Below are 12,629 nucleotides of genomic sequence, written 5' to 3' on the forward strand. Positions count from 1 at the left end.
GCAGCTGGGAACATGAATGTGGAGCCTTTGTTTGGCGAGCAAGGGTGCGCAGGGGAGAGGGAAATGAATCTAGCCCCCTGCTCCTTCTCCAGAGCAACTGATTGTAGGATTTTAGCTCTTTTTTAAAGGGCCTTGTGCACATAAATCTGGTTGTTGGGTCAAAGATAGGACCTGTGTGTACAACACATCATTGTGCAAACAGTGCTTGAAATTCCACAGAGTTCTCACTCCAACAAAAATAATAACATTTCCACAACTTTTATATAATCCATGGGAAACATGCAAGAATATAGACCCCAAGAAATACAGCGGCCAATGTGCCAAGATTCTGAATGGCTGTGGCTAGTTACTTGCCCACCCCATAAATTACTAAAAAAATCAACGGTGAACAAAATAATAATTTCATTTAAAGTTTATCCCTGAAAACTAGTTTGGGTTCAGCCCACTTCCCAAAAGTCTCTTTGCTCCTGCCTCGTCAAGGGACATGGGCTGATGCCCAGCCCAGTACCTGCATGATCCCAGAAATAAATTAATAATTTCATTTAAAATTGATCCCTGAATTGTAACTTTATTTTTAAAAATATTTTTCAAGATTTACATCTCTGCTAGCAGTAGCTCATGTGGGACCCCCCAGGTGTTGACTTCCAGCATCCCTGACTATCAACCTGATTGTGCTGGTTGGAGCTGATGTGAGTTGCAGTCAAACCTACCCTGAGCTTTTGAAATAGAAGGACAAGCAAAACATCTAACAGTCATCATAGCAACACAGCTGCAAAAGCCTCTGAAATGCTAACCTCTCCAGAAGAAAGCAGGTTATTAAGAAATTCCAGAAACGCTTCATCTTTTATTTCGTTATCTGTGAAAATAAATGTTATTCCTTTTCCTTCCGCACCAGCAACTCTGTATAAAAGCTTTAGATCATCTGTCAGATTGCTCACATTGTATGATCTAGGAAGCAAAAATGAAAAGGACAGAAAGCTTAACATGCAGTAGTGATTCATCACCTACTAACTTCGGAAAAGTAGTCTACATCACTGAAGCCAGCAGAGAGGGGAGCAAGAGCTAACTGAGCAAAGACTGCCCCTTTTAGGAGGGGCATCCTTGTGTAAGTATATTGCATAGTGAGCATGCTACTTCTTAAAAATGTATTTTAAACACACATTTCAAAATAAAGCAAACAGCAAAACAACTTAAGCCATTTTAAGAAATCAAAAACACCACCTTTCACAAGCGCCTTAAATTCCTCTGAGCAATCAAGGGAGACTACAATTACTAGTTTGTGTCTCCCCGTGTTTCTTAATTAACCCAGATTTGTCAGGCCGTCACCTCATTCATTAGTAACAAATGAGAATCAGTGACATCATGTACACATGAATATGCCAAGCTATCTTTAGGATGGCCATCTAGCCATGAATCTCATCTTCTATATTCTCATAAAATGGTGTATATATACAAACAGTAGCTTCTAATTATATAGGGGAAACAGCACATCATCAACCACTTATTTGAAATGTATTTTTTCTCACCGCGTTAAAGTTATCTGAAATATTTTATATCCAGCTATAAAAGAGGCTAGCCTGGAAAGACTCTGTTTTCCGGAACCACCAACTCCTACAAGTAAAGCATTCCCACATGCTGTACGAATTATTCGTGAAATCTGCATTACAAAAAAAAGGGGGGGAGATGATCTACTTAATTCGTTATGCAAAGTCAACAAAGTTAAATAATTATCCAAAAATATTTTTGTAATAAGCTTTTATAAAAGAGCCATCGAATGGTGCCTAGTTTAATAAATCTTCCCAATATTCTCAATTCCATATCCCTCCACCAATACCATAGATGCTACTTATACAATGGCAGCATATTTTAATATGGCATGTAATTTTGGCAAAAATATATATCCATTGACAACAGAATTTTCTCTTATATGGTGCTCCTGCGGGGGTTTTTTTTTAAAAGGAGCATCAACTGCATTGTTTAGGTAATCAGTCAATGTCCTTCTTTAACTACCACCTCCTTCAAAGGTGAAGCTTTCATCTTCAAGGCTTTTCCAGTTACAGAATGCCCTTTTCCAGAGCAGTACAAGCTGAGTACAACTTTGTTTTCTTTTCAGATCCTTGCAAAAACTTTTTCCCCCTTCACCCAGACTTCTGAAAACTGTTTTACTACCTTTAAACTATCTGACTATAAAATTATTCTTCTACCTGTTGCTTGTTTTATTTGTGTTGCTTGTTGTTTACTTGTTGCTTTCAACTTTTGAAAAATGTCTCGAGACACTGATAAAAGGAAGTTCATAAATGTTTCGATAAAATAAGGGCGCGGTCCTAACCCTAGACTAACTGGGATGAGCAAGTTAGGATGTGGTGGATCCCCAACTCACCTGGCTGGTTTCTGGCTTAAGACCCAACTTGGTCACATGTATGCTGACCCAAATCCCTCCTCCCAGTGCACTTGGGGCTTGGACAGTTGAGCTGAACTTGGTGGCTCTTAAGCCATGAATGAAGGGTACTCCAGGGCAATAGCATGGACAGGACCAAAGGTGGGGATTTAGACTGAATCCTAAACCCATTCAGCTCAGTCACATGAGCTGGCAACCTGGTGTAAGTTACGCAGGCAAAAGGATGATGTAACACAAATTGGATTTTAAAAGTTTGTTTCTCCACTGTCAGCAGTAGTTCTGCTCCTGAATGGAGTTTGGATCTGTTGTAGCTATATGCTGTATGCTATAAAATGACTTAATCTAAGATGGCATAATTTTTGCTGGCTCCCCATATTTAGAATTGCTTCCTAAGGAAGCAGTCTTATGCCCCACTGCTGAAAAGGAAGGTCCTCCATTAGTGTAACTGGTGACCTTCCCAGTGTTGCGGCAAAATGCTCCAATGCTGCGCCACCCGTGATAGGTCCACAAAATGGGAATTTTGGCAGCCATGGATCTAAAGTTTTCTATGCCCTCCCCACTGCCATTCTCCCAGCATGCCCTAGCTGTGGAGCACTAAATTCCTTATCACTGGAGTGAGTCAATGGAAGGAGTGGGGCAGGCTAAAAGGGAAAAATAAAGCCACCGTTCCCATCTTTTTTCCTGGCTGTGAGGTGGTAGTTGCTCTGCCATGACTTCCCCCTTCCCACCAGTGCTGGAAATGAAATGAAGACTATAACTTTAAAGAAGCATTCAGACCTTAACAAGATGTGTTATAGCGTCTTTAAAAAACACCAAATCCAGGAATCCACCTCTGACAGCTTCGTTATACTGCTTCTGATAGTACTGCAGTTTGTCAGATAAGAAGTCAAGAGATGGAATCTAAAAAAGAAGAAAATAAGGATAGCTTTCTCCCCTAAAAAAATAGTTTCAATAAATTAATGTAAAAGCATTTTAAAAAATATGAATAAAAGAAAATCATATGTCTTTGAAAAATGTCCTTAAGGGTTTGCCAGATTTATTTATTTATTTATTTATTCATTCATTCATTCATTCATTCACTCACTCATTCATTCATTCATTCATTCATTCATTCTGTTCACAGATCATATCCTAGAAATGATATGATATCAGCTTATTTTTCTCAAGATAGGATTTGTCAAAAACAAATATGGTATATGTATTCCCCAGGACTGACTTAACTCCTGGGCAGTTCCGTATCGGAGAAGTGTTTTATGTTGTTTATTCTACTAATGGCGGGCTATTTAGCCCAAGCAGTAGCTGCATATAACAGTGGATTGCCTCTAGATTTAGTTTTCTACTTCTTTTGTATGATCATTTCTAATACACAGAAAAACGGTTTTGGCAACTGCTCCTGCAGACAACTGCTGCAGTAGGTTCAACTTCCTATACCCATACTTATGAAAATAATGTTTATTAATTGTGTTAATCAAACACAAATGAATATGAAAAGCTACCAGTCACCCTCAAGCTTGTGATCTGTTTTTGATGTGGCTCCCAGTGCCTTGCCTATCCTGATCTACAATATTCTGCTATCTACCATACAGAGCACCAGTTTTACTCAATTTATTTAATAAAAAAATTCCTTCCAGTAGCACCTTAGAGACCAACTAAGTTTGTTATTGGTATGAGCTTTCATGTGCATGCATAAAAAGCTCATACCAATAACAAACTTAGTTGGTCTCTAAGGTGCTACTGGAAGGAATTTTTTTATTTTGTTTCGGCTACGGCAGACCAACATGGCTACCCTGTTTAGGGAAGCTTTTAATGTTTGATGTATTACAGTATTTTAATATTTTTTTGGAAGCTGCCCAGAGTGGCTGGGGAAACCCAGCCAGATGGGCGGGGTATAAATAATAAATTATTATTATTATTATTATTATTATTATTATTATTACCTCAATTTATTTAGACATACCCCACTTTTCAACAAGAGTCTTTAAAGCAGCTAAAAACCTGTTATGAAATGCAACAAAAACACCCAGAACCACATGCTACAAAATGAAACAACCAGCCTCACAGGGAAGGAGCTAGCATGTCCCCGTATTCTTCCCCACAGGGCAACTGTTGTAAGTCGGTTTAAGTGGGGCAGGTGGGCAACTGTCTGACTGGAGCAGCCCCTGACGTTGTCTTTGCCTGTGTCCCACAACGCCTTCTTCATTTCAACAGGGCAGTTGGTGTCTGTTGGCCCTATGTGGATGCAGGAGGAAAATGTCCGAGTGCAGGAAGTCCCGGTGTTGCCCCTGCCTGCCTTCCTCACCCTTGTTGCATTCCATTACAGGCAAATAAAAAAAGGAGCATAATACATCTTTCTCATCCCCACCCCACCCCCTGATTCATCCAGTTGTAACTCTGAATTTCCTCTAGCAATAATCCAAAATATTAGCCACATTTGGGATTATTTATAGTCAAGAGTAGGGAACATTTTTCAGCCCAAAGGCTGCATTCCCTCATGGTCAGCCTTCCACAGTCCAAAGGCATTCAGTCCAAGTACATTCATATAGCTAAAGCACTCCAGGAGAGGACATAGCAGGGCCAGTAAGTGAGGGGCATGGCCTGCGGACAGTCTTTGGGGACTGAGAGGCTTGGAGGCCTGCATTTGATCCTGGGGCCTGAGAGTCCCCATGCCAGTCCTTGTATAGGTATCCATTATAGATCTGAGCATGCTATTGTTGGAACCTAATAAAGGAGGGGCTTGGAATTAAATAAATAAATACCAATTCATAAATTTTTGGTGCTTCAAACACAAAATCTTCAGGCTCTTCACCAGTTGGCTCAGGCATATCCCGTAAAAAATCAACAAGATATGGTTCTTCTTCAATTATTGGTACCAGTTCTGAATCTACATGTTCTTCAATAACTCTAGAAAAGTTTCTTTCAAACCACGCTTCATCTTCTTCACAAACAAATCTAGAAGACACAATTCAGGTATGATGAATAGAAAGTTTCCGCTGTAGAAGAGTGAAAAGATGGCTAAAGATTTATATGGGTGTGGGTGTCCCTCAGCTGTGGATTAGATCTACTATATATTTTGGGAAACTGTTTCTCCGTTCGTCCTCTATAGGTTCAGCAGCCTCTTGAGATAGTGTCACCAAACTCAACACAAGGGTTCCCAAGGTGGGGGTGAAAGGCTTCATCACTGCTTGGGTGCCGGGAGCCATTTTGAATCAAGATGGCTGAACACAATGTCACACTGGCATGACTTCATCTCAGTGTTTGTAATTCCTCAGTAAATAATATAATGATCATACCTGTCAGCAATTACTCTTGTGCATTCATGTTTAAATAGCGACAGGAGAGTCCTGAGGTCCGCACATTCTTCTGATTTTATAGTTAACATTCCTTGCCAAATTCTAGAAAGATCTCTTAGATTGAAGATGTAATGAAATTTGGATGGTGTAGGCAACATTTTCACCTAAAGCAAATGAACAGGCATAAAAAAATAAAACAGGGCCTGCGCTGAGATCTACAGGTTTGGTTTGTTTTTTAAATGGCAAACCTCATAAGGGCAGTAAAGGGACTTTATTTTACTGTATTATGGACCTCACATTTCCCTCCATTACCTCATGGTGGCGTACATGGTTCCCCCACCTAATTTTATCCTTGCAACGATCCTGAGGTAGGTTAGGCTGAAAGTTGTTGATTGGCCCAAGATCACTCTGTGAGCTTCACGGCTGAGTGGGGATTTGAACCCTAGTCTACAGGGTCTTTGTACAACACTATAACCACTACACCACAATGGGTCTTCAACTACCAACCATCAAAGAGCCAGAGGCACTTGGAATCTGGAGCTGTGACAGGATCTAGTGGAGTTCTCCTCACCTCTGCATTCACAGGATAAATGATACCTAGAGCATAGATCCTTCTGGCAGGGAGTAGGAAATGAAGCCAGCAATAAACACGGTGAACATGCACTTGTTTATGTAACAGAAAGGACCATTTGTGTCCCTCCGTGTGCTGTTCGACTCCAGCATTCACCACCCCTAGCCAGCATGGCCAATAGCTGGGGCTGATGTGAGCTGGAATCCAGCAACACCTAGAAAGTGATATGTTTTTCATGCATTTGGGCAAATCTGAAGCTTCCCTTGGGTGATTCCATGCAGAGTGTGGGACAACTTCTTCATGAGTTTCAGACGACTAAGAAGTTCAAAGCAGCCCTACAACACTCACACTAAAAACAAGCAAAATAAGAGAATGGCTTGAGTGGAAACTGCCTGCCTCTTTGATAGTGGCTGATGGGAATTTTGAGGTCAAGAATTCCAATTCAATAGGCAAATTCTAGTTTTGCAACCACAATTTCCCATTAAAATGTGATCAGAAGAAATGACTAAATATTAGCTCCAGGCTGTATGTTATTTTCAGCGTTGATTCCTGCATCACAGAGGGTTGAACTACATGACTCTTGGGGTCCCTTCCAACTCTACAATTCTATGATCTGCTCATCTAGAACTAAGAATGGATGCACAGGTAGTTTCTTCCCTAGTCAACTCCATTCCTTCCAACCATGGAACCCTTACAGAACCTATACACTACAGGCGATATATGAGCAGATTTTAATCCTGGGTTAAACCCATAAATAGGGAATATTTTTCAAATAATTATGTTCATCTTTACCTTAGTCCACTGCCACAAGATTCTGCCTGCTGACACTAATTTTGGTATCATTTCACATACTTCAGGCTTGAAATGTCTACATGAATGAAAGTATCCACAGCCAATTATCCCTGAAAAATAACGGTATATTGATAACCTTAACATGACTCCAAAATTATATATTCTCATGAAGGGCTGAACGCTAAACATACATCTCCAGGAACAATCTACAGCTGTACTTAACTTTAGACAAGTCAATAGCTACTGTTTTGATGCAAGAGAAATCAAAGAGAATTCAAGCATTTCATTGCATCAGTTTCTTGCAGCATGTATGTGTTTGTAATCTTCACTGGTCTCACCTTTGGTTGTATGGTATCACTAACACTAAGTTCAGTTGATGGACTGATTTGATTACAATATGCAGCAGAGCAATGATATGGCTTCAGAAAGAAGGAAGATACTAAGCAGTGGACATTATAAATGACTTGTTATAACTTATTGTACAAGCAAAAATCTAGCTCATAACGAATTATTTAATGTAGAAATGTGCTTATGGTAGTGGCACTATATCTCTAGAACATTTCTTTTCACTAATAATTTTTAGGTGCCTTTCTAAAATGTAAAACAGAAATTTAATAAAAAATTAATGGAAAAAATAGTTTGAGGTGCCAAGCTAGATGCTGCTTGCATTTCAAATGTTTTTTATTTTCGACTGCCTTTTTGTATGTGTTTATAGTTCCCATTATGTATCAGACAGGCACCATCTCTAGTGTTGTATCAGTGCCTGTTGAAGACCTTCTGTCTTTCAATGTAACTTTTCAGTGTTTATCCCAGTCTTTATCTGTGTTGGACTTGAAACAGTCTTTTTACTGATGAACAGATGGGCAATGAAAGTGGATCGTGCAAGCCCTTAAGACTGCCAAGAGAGTTAACCTATACTTCAAGGCTGGGAGGGTGAGCTCTTGCCCCCATCCACTACTTTGTGGTCTGACGATCTCACTGCCCTGACTACTTTTGAGCATAAATCTCACAATCACAGATCTCATTTTGATACCTATTTGAACAAATAGACATATGTAGAAATAGTTTGTATACATGAAATTAGATAGATAGCTTTGAGATGTTTCATAGGAAGCAACAGAGTAGAAATGAATGAATATTAAAATATATTTTATGTTGTGAACACTCCAGTGCTATCTTGAAGGAAGAACGTAGCATAAAACCTATATAACAAATAAATAAGTTAATAAACAAATAAATAAGTTAATACTTTTCTGTTTGCCTAGGCATTCGAATGATTTTATACAGAATGGCCTTAACTGTAGTTTTATGTCACTTCTGTAATACTTGGTTGTTTTTTCTCTTTAAGAAAGAGAGAAAGGAATTTACATTCTACACAGGGGCAACCTAGACAATTAATATAAAACGAATTCAATTTGAAAGTACTAGAAAAACATATACCAAAGATTTTGTCTATGGATGCATTGGTTGGCAGAGTGCAGTTAAAAACTGTAAACTGCCTTTTTAAGCGCTGTGGGATATCATTTCGACCGCCTCCTGGGTGAATCATTGCTGCTATTAACTGCACATCAACAATCGTAGTAAAATCTCCAGGTTTATCCAAACTGTACATTCCTTCCATTTCCATCATCTGCCTCACTATTTCATTTGTTACCTATGGAATTAATAGAAGAAATGTTAACCGTTCATTGAAAACAAAATACCAGAGATACAACCCTGCTAATTTAGCCAAATAATTTGTTACTTTATTTTAGACATAGGGTAGAGTATGAAATATGCTACACTTGACAATGTCTATGCTTTTGTCCTATTTAAATCAATAAAATTTACATGGTGCTTAAATTTCTGTTGGCTGAATCAGGCCATGTCACATCTGAGGTGGTGGTCAGTGTTAGCAAAAAAATGCTAACTGTTCATATACATTAAGGCAACCTAGGATGATTCAGTCCCAAAACTGCACCTGCACCCGGATTGGATCCAGATGTGATGGGCAGTCAGGGTTCATTTGTCCTTTGCTGGTACCTAGCCCTTTAAGTTGGCCCTAATCCACACTACCAGGCACCAACCTCTGAATCAAAACAGTGGTACCTCTGGTTACGAACTTAATTCGTTCTGAAGGTCCGTTCTTAACCTGAAACCATTCTTAACATGAGGTACCACTTTAGCTTATGGGGCCTCCTGCTGCCGCCCCGCCACTGGCGCGCAATTTCTGTCCTCATCGTGAGGTAAAGTTCTTAACCCAAGGTACTACTTCTGGGTTAGCGGAGTCTGTAACCTAAAGTGCTTGTAACCCGAGGTACCACTGTAGATTCAAATTACAGGAAAGGCAATTGCAACCATCATTAGAAAGAACTTTATGACTGTTGCGAGGAGGCTCCACATGTGGAGAAGAAGGGTGGACATTCTCCATCAGCTTTCTGATTGTGGAAAAGGAGCCTGGTTGCTGTGCCTTAGGAAGAATGAAGGGAGGGGAGACAGGGAGGGTATAAAAAGCCTCAGAGAGAAGGAGAAAACCCAGTGAAGACACAGGGAACAGGCTGGGCAAGCTGGATGCCTAACTGAGGCTCTTCTACAGAGACTGGGGAGATATGGTCCTTGTTTCCCTGTGGGCAGCCTTCTGTAGGCTGTTTCCCTAAACCCCATTGGGTATGACTGAACAGGGAGTACCAACAGCCGCTAGCCTCCCCCTCTAACCCACCCACCCCTGCTCCTTTGGGAAGGCATAGGAGCCCTGGATTTAAGCCTGCCCAAGGCACTGAAGTTCAATTCTCTTCTTTGGGAAGAGCCTTCCATGGAATCCTGAGGCAGTTCTGAGCTTTGGGGAGACTGTTCCTGGGGTTTGGGGCTTCCTCCTGGGGACACTGGGCTAGGTTGACTTGGGCACTCTGAAGAGCTACCATTTCCCCCCCTTTTTTTGACCCCTATGCCATGGAAGGCATGGAACATGCATCCTTTGATGTGCCCTTTCCCCAAGGTCACAGTACACCAGACTTTTACTGACAACATTACAGAACGAAGCAGTACTTAACGATATTACTATGCACAATTTTATAACTCTACCTGATCTCCCCATTCGTTAATAATTGGCATGTTAATATCATCAATGAATATTGTCATTTTTCTGCCGTTTGGCGGTCCATAGGTACTTCCCATCCGTTTGTCTACATAACTTTCTATTGTCCTCTTAACAATTAAAGAACACAAAAAGAGGGGGAAATATGTGAGTAATCGCCAAAGTAGTTTACAAAACCTTATTTGTTTGTTTTTTTTAAAAAAAACATTCTTAAAATGTGTTTTCCAATTTATGTAAGTTCTCAGATAAGTTCCCAGATAAGCTTGGGAGCATGAATATTGTTGGAACTTGGTGTTAAAAACAGAGAACGAGATCAGGGTTTGCATTCATTCATTCATTCATTCATTCATTCATTCATTCTTATCCGCTTTCCCCTCCCCTCAGAACCAGGGCTCAAGGCATCTACACCTAAGATTATCGCAAAGCATTTTAAGTATTTCTGCAAGCACATAATGTAGAACTGATTATCAAACCTACAGCTTACCTGAAACATTCCAGGTTCTGTTGCTGAGGAAAAGTTTAAACATTTTGATAAATGTTCTTCAGGATCATACTTTTTTAAATAACCTTTAATCATTACAGTCTTTGCTGTTCCTTGTTCACCAATAAGCAACACTGCCTGCAACAACGTTATGACAATTTATTATCAGGCTTGTATAATAAAGCTAATTCACTGCACAAAAATGGTTTGAAACATAAATTTTAATATAATTATGTTGGTTTTCTTTCTAACCTACTATTTACTTTCACATTCTATTCAGGCTTCAGCCCTTACCAAAATATAAATGGCAAAAATCAATACATTTATGGGAAAGAAAAGGGGAAGGAAGGACACCGCAATCCCTTTGCTCATTGCTAACTCCCTTTTGAAACAATAATTGCTAAATCATCATTCAGTTAGGATTGGATCTGGGCTATTTCAATTGAGAGCTGTGAGTGCTTAAATTTTATTTATTTATGGTTGCTGCTGCCAAAATTGGGGATGGGGTGGGGTTAAGTTGAGTGGGGGGGAACTGCTTGAGGGGAGGGCAAATCTGCACACCAAACCGATTAGCCACCCCTGCCCTATAAATCATTGTTTAGAGTTAGACCTATATTGAGCAAAAGGCCACATATTCAGTAAGGGTTTCCCAGTCCCCTCCTCCTTATTGCAACCCCCAGAATAACCACTGCTGAACTTAGGAGATGGCATGAGATGGGTCACAGGGGTTGCATTAGGGCGGGTTTTTGGTTGTTGTTTTTTAAATCAAGCAGAGGAACATTTTCTGTGTCTATAATAGTCTGTGCTGTTGCGGTTAATCATAGACACAAAAGGACATATATATAATAAGGTAGTTTGGGCATAAAAAGACATTACCTACTCACATTTTGCAAAGAAAATATGCACTTACTTTGTGTTGTTTTGCTATGGTATCCATTAAAAACTGGGTTCTGACATTGTCAACATTTGGAACCAGAATAGATGCATATTCAGGAATACTGTCTGTTGGATAAACATATTCCTGAACTTTTTTATTCCAATGATCCCAGTCACCTAAAAGTAGCAAAACAATGGTGGAAGAGCTCTAATTATTTCACTTCTTTCACCAGCAACTCCACAGTACTTCCTAGGGGACAAGGGATGACACAGAACCCATTGGACCTATTCTACATGGGATCAAAAGACTTGGTGAATTAAAAGAAGCCAACATCTTTTCTCATATTATTATGCTCAGTCACATGAATCTCCAGAGTGTTATCATATAGGTGATTTTGAGTCACTGGTGGATTCAGAATAAAGTTCATTTGCTCCATAGTGATCACTGTAAGGAAGAATGGCAAGAAATAAAAGGAAAGCTTTATACTCCCTAATTCTGCTTCTTTTAGGAAAGAAGTCTTAACAATCAAAACTCAGCCATTAGCGAGCTGAGCTCATCCATCGAACACTAGAGCCCTATTCAGGCATTCAGATTACTTACATGTAAATAATTGCATGCACACACGCAAGAGAGAGGGAGCAGGTTTATACTGCTTATCTCCCCCCGTCCCCCACTCTAGCACATAATCTTGCCCTCTTTACAGCCCTTTGTGAGTTAGAAGGCCAAGGTCTGAAGTAGGGCTGGCATGAAATGATGCAGAGGAATCTGCAAGCTTCTGTCAAAATTCTGTTATGTTTCAGAGAGGAGAAAGAATTTTGGAAGAGTCGAAACTAACAGTATCAGTAGCCACCATTTTATTTCCTTATTTCAGTTGTGTTTCGGGGAAATCAAAATGACCTTCCCCTGTTGCTGCCACCTCTCACTGATGCAGAGGAGTTCTGTTCCTGGTCCCCGCATGTGTCAGCAGAGTACATAAGCTCACTCTTCCAGGTCCAAAAGGACTTGCGCGTTGGCAGTCATGCGCCAATTGGACACGCCTGTACAGAGCCACCATCTAACCTAGACTGTATTTCAGTTCATTAGTCCTCATTCATTACTACATATTCATTATGGCCAAATATAAATGCCTTTCTCTGGAAGTTTAGCA

The 12,629-nt window shown here is 40.0% G+C and overlaps 1 protein-coding gene across 1 annotated transcript in view; it reads right to left on the reverse strand.

Annotated features, from left to right (window-relative positions):
• DNAH8 (dynein axonemal heavy chain 8) overlaps positions 1 to 12,629 on the reverse strand; it is a 118,312-nt gene that overhangs the window by 46,279 nt on the left and 59,404 nt on the right. Inside the window, exons 51-60 of the mRNA XM_077925645.1 lie at positions 11,516 to 11,658; positions 10,609 to 10,743; positions 10,112 to 10,234; positions 8,492 to 8,705; positions 7,052 to 7,161; positions 5,689 to 5,852; positions 5,155 to 5,347; positions 3,176 to 3,298; positions 1,527 to 1,657; positions 795 to 948 (exon numbers count right to left, since the gene is read on the reverse strand). Of these exons, the coding sequence (XP_077781771.1) occupies positions 795 to 948; positions 1,527 to 1,657; positions 3,176 to 3,298; positions 5,155 to 5,347; positions 5,689 to 5,852; positions 7,052 to 7,161; positions 8,492 to 8,705; positions 10,112 to 10,234; positions 10,609 to 10,743; positions 11,516 to 11,658 (1,490 nt within the window). The remainder of the gene's footprint in view (positions 1 to 794; positions 949 to 1,526; positions 1,658 to 3,175; positions 3,299 to 5,154; positions 5,348 to 5,688; positions 5,853 to 7,051; positions 7,162 to 8,491; positions 8,706 to 10,111; positions 10,235 to 10,608; positions 10,744 to 11,515; positions 11,659 to 12,629) is intronic.

The sequence above is a fragment of the Podarcis muralis genome, chromosome 3 (assembly GCF_964188315.1).
Source record: "Podarcis muralis chromosome 3, rPodMur119.hap1.1, whole genome shotgun sequence".
NCBI classification, from domain to species: Eukaryota; Metazoa; Chordata; class Lepidosauria; order Squamata; family Lacertidae; genus Podarcis; species Podarcis muralis.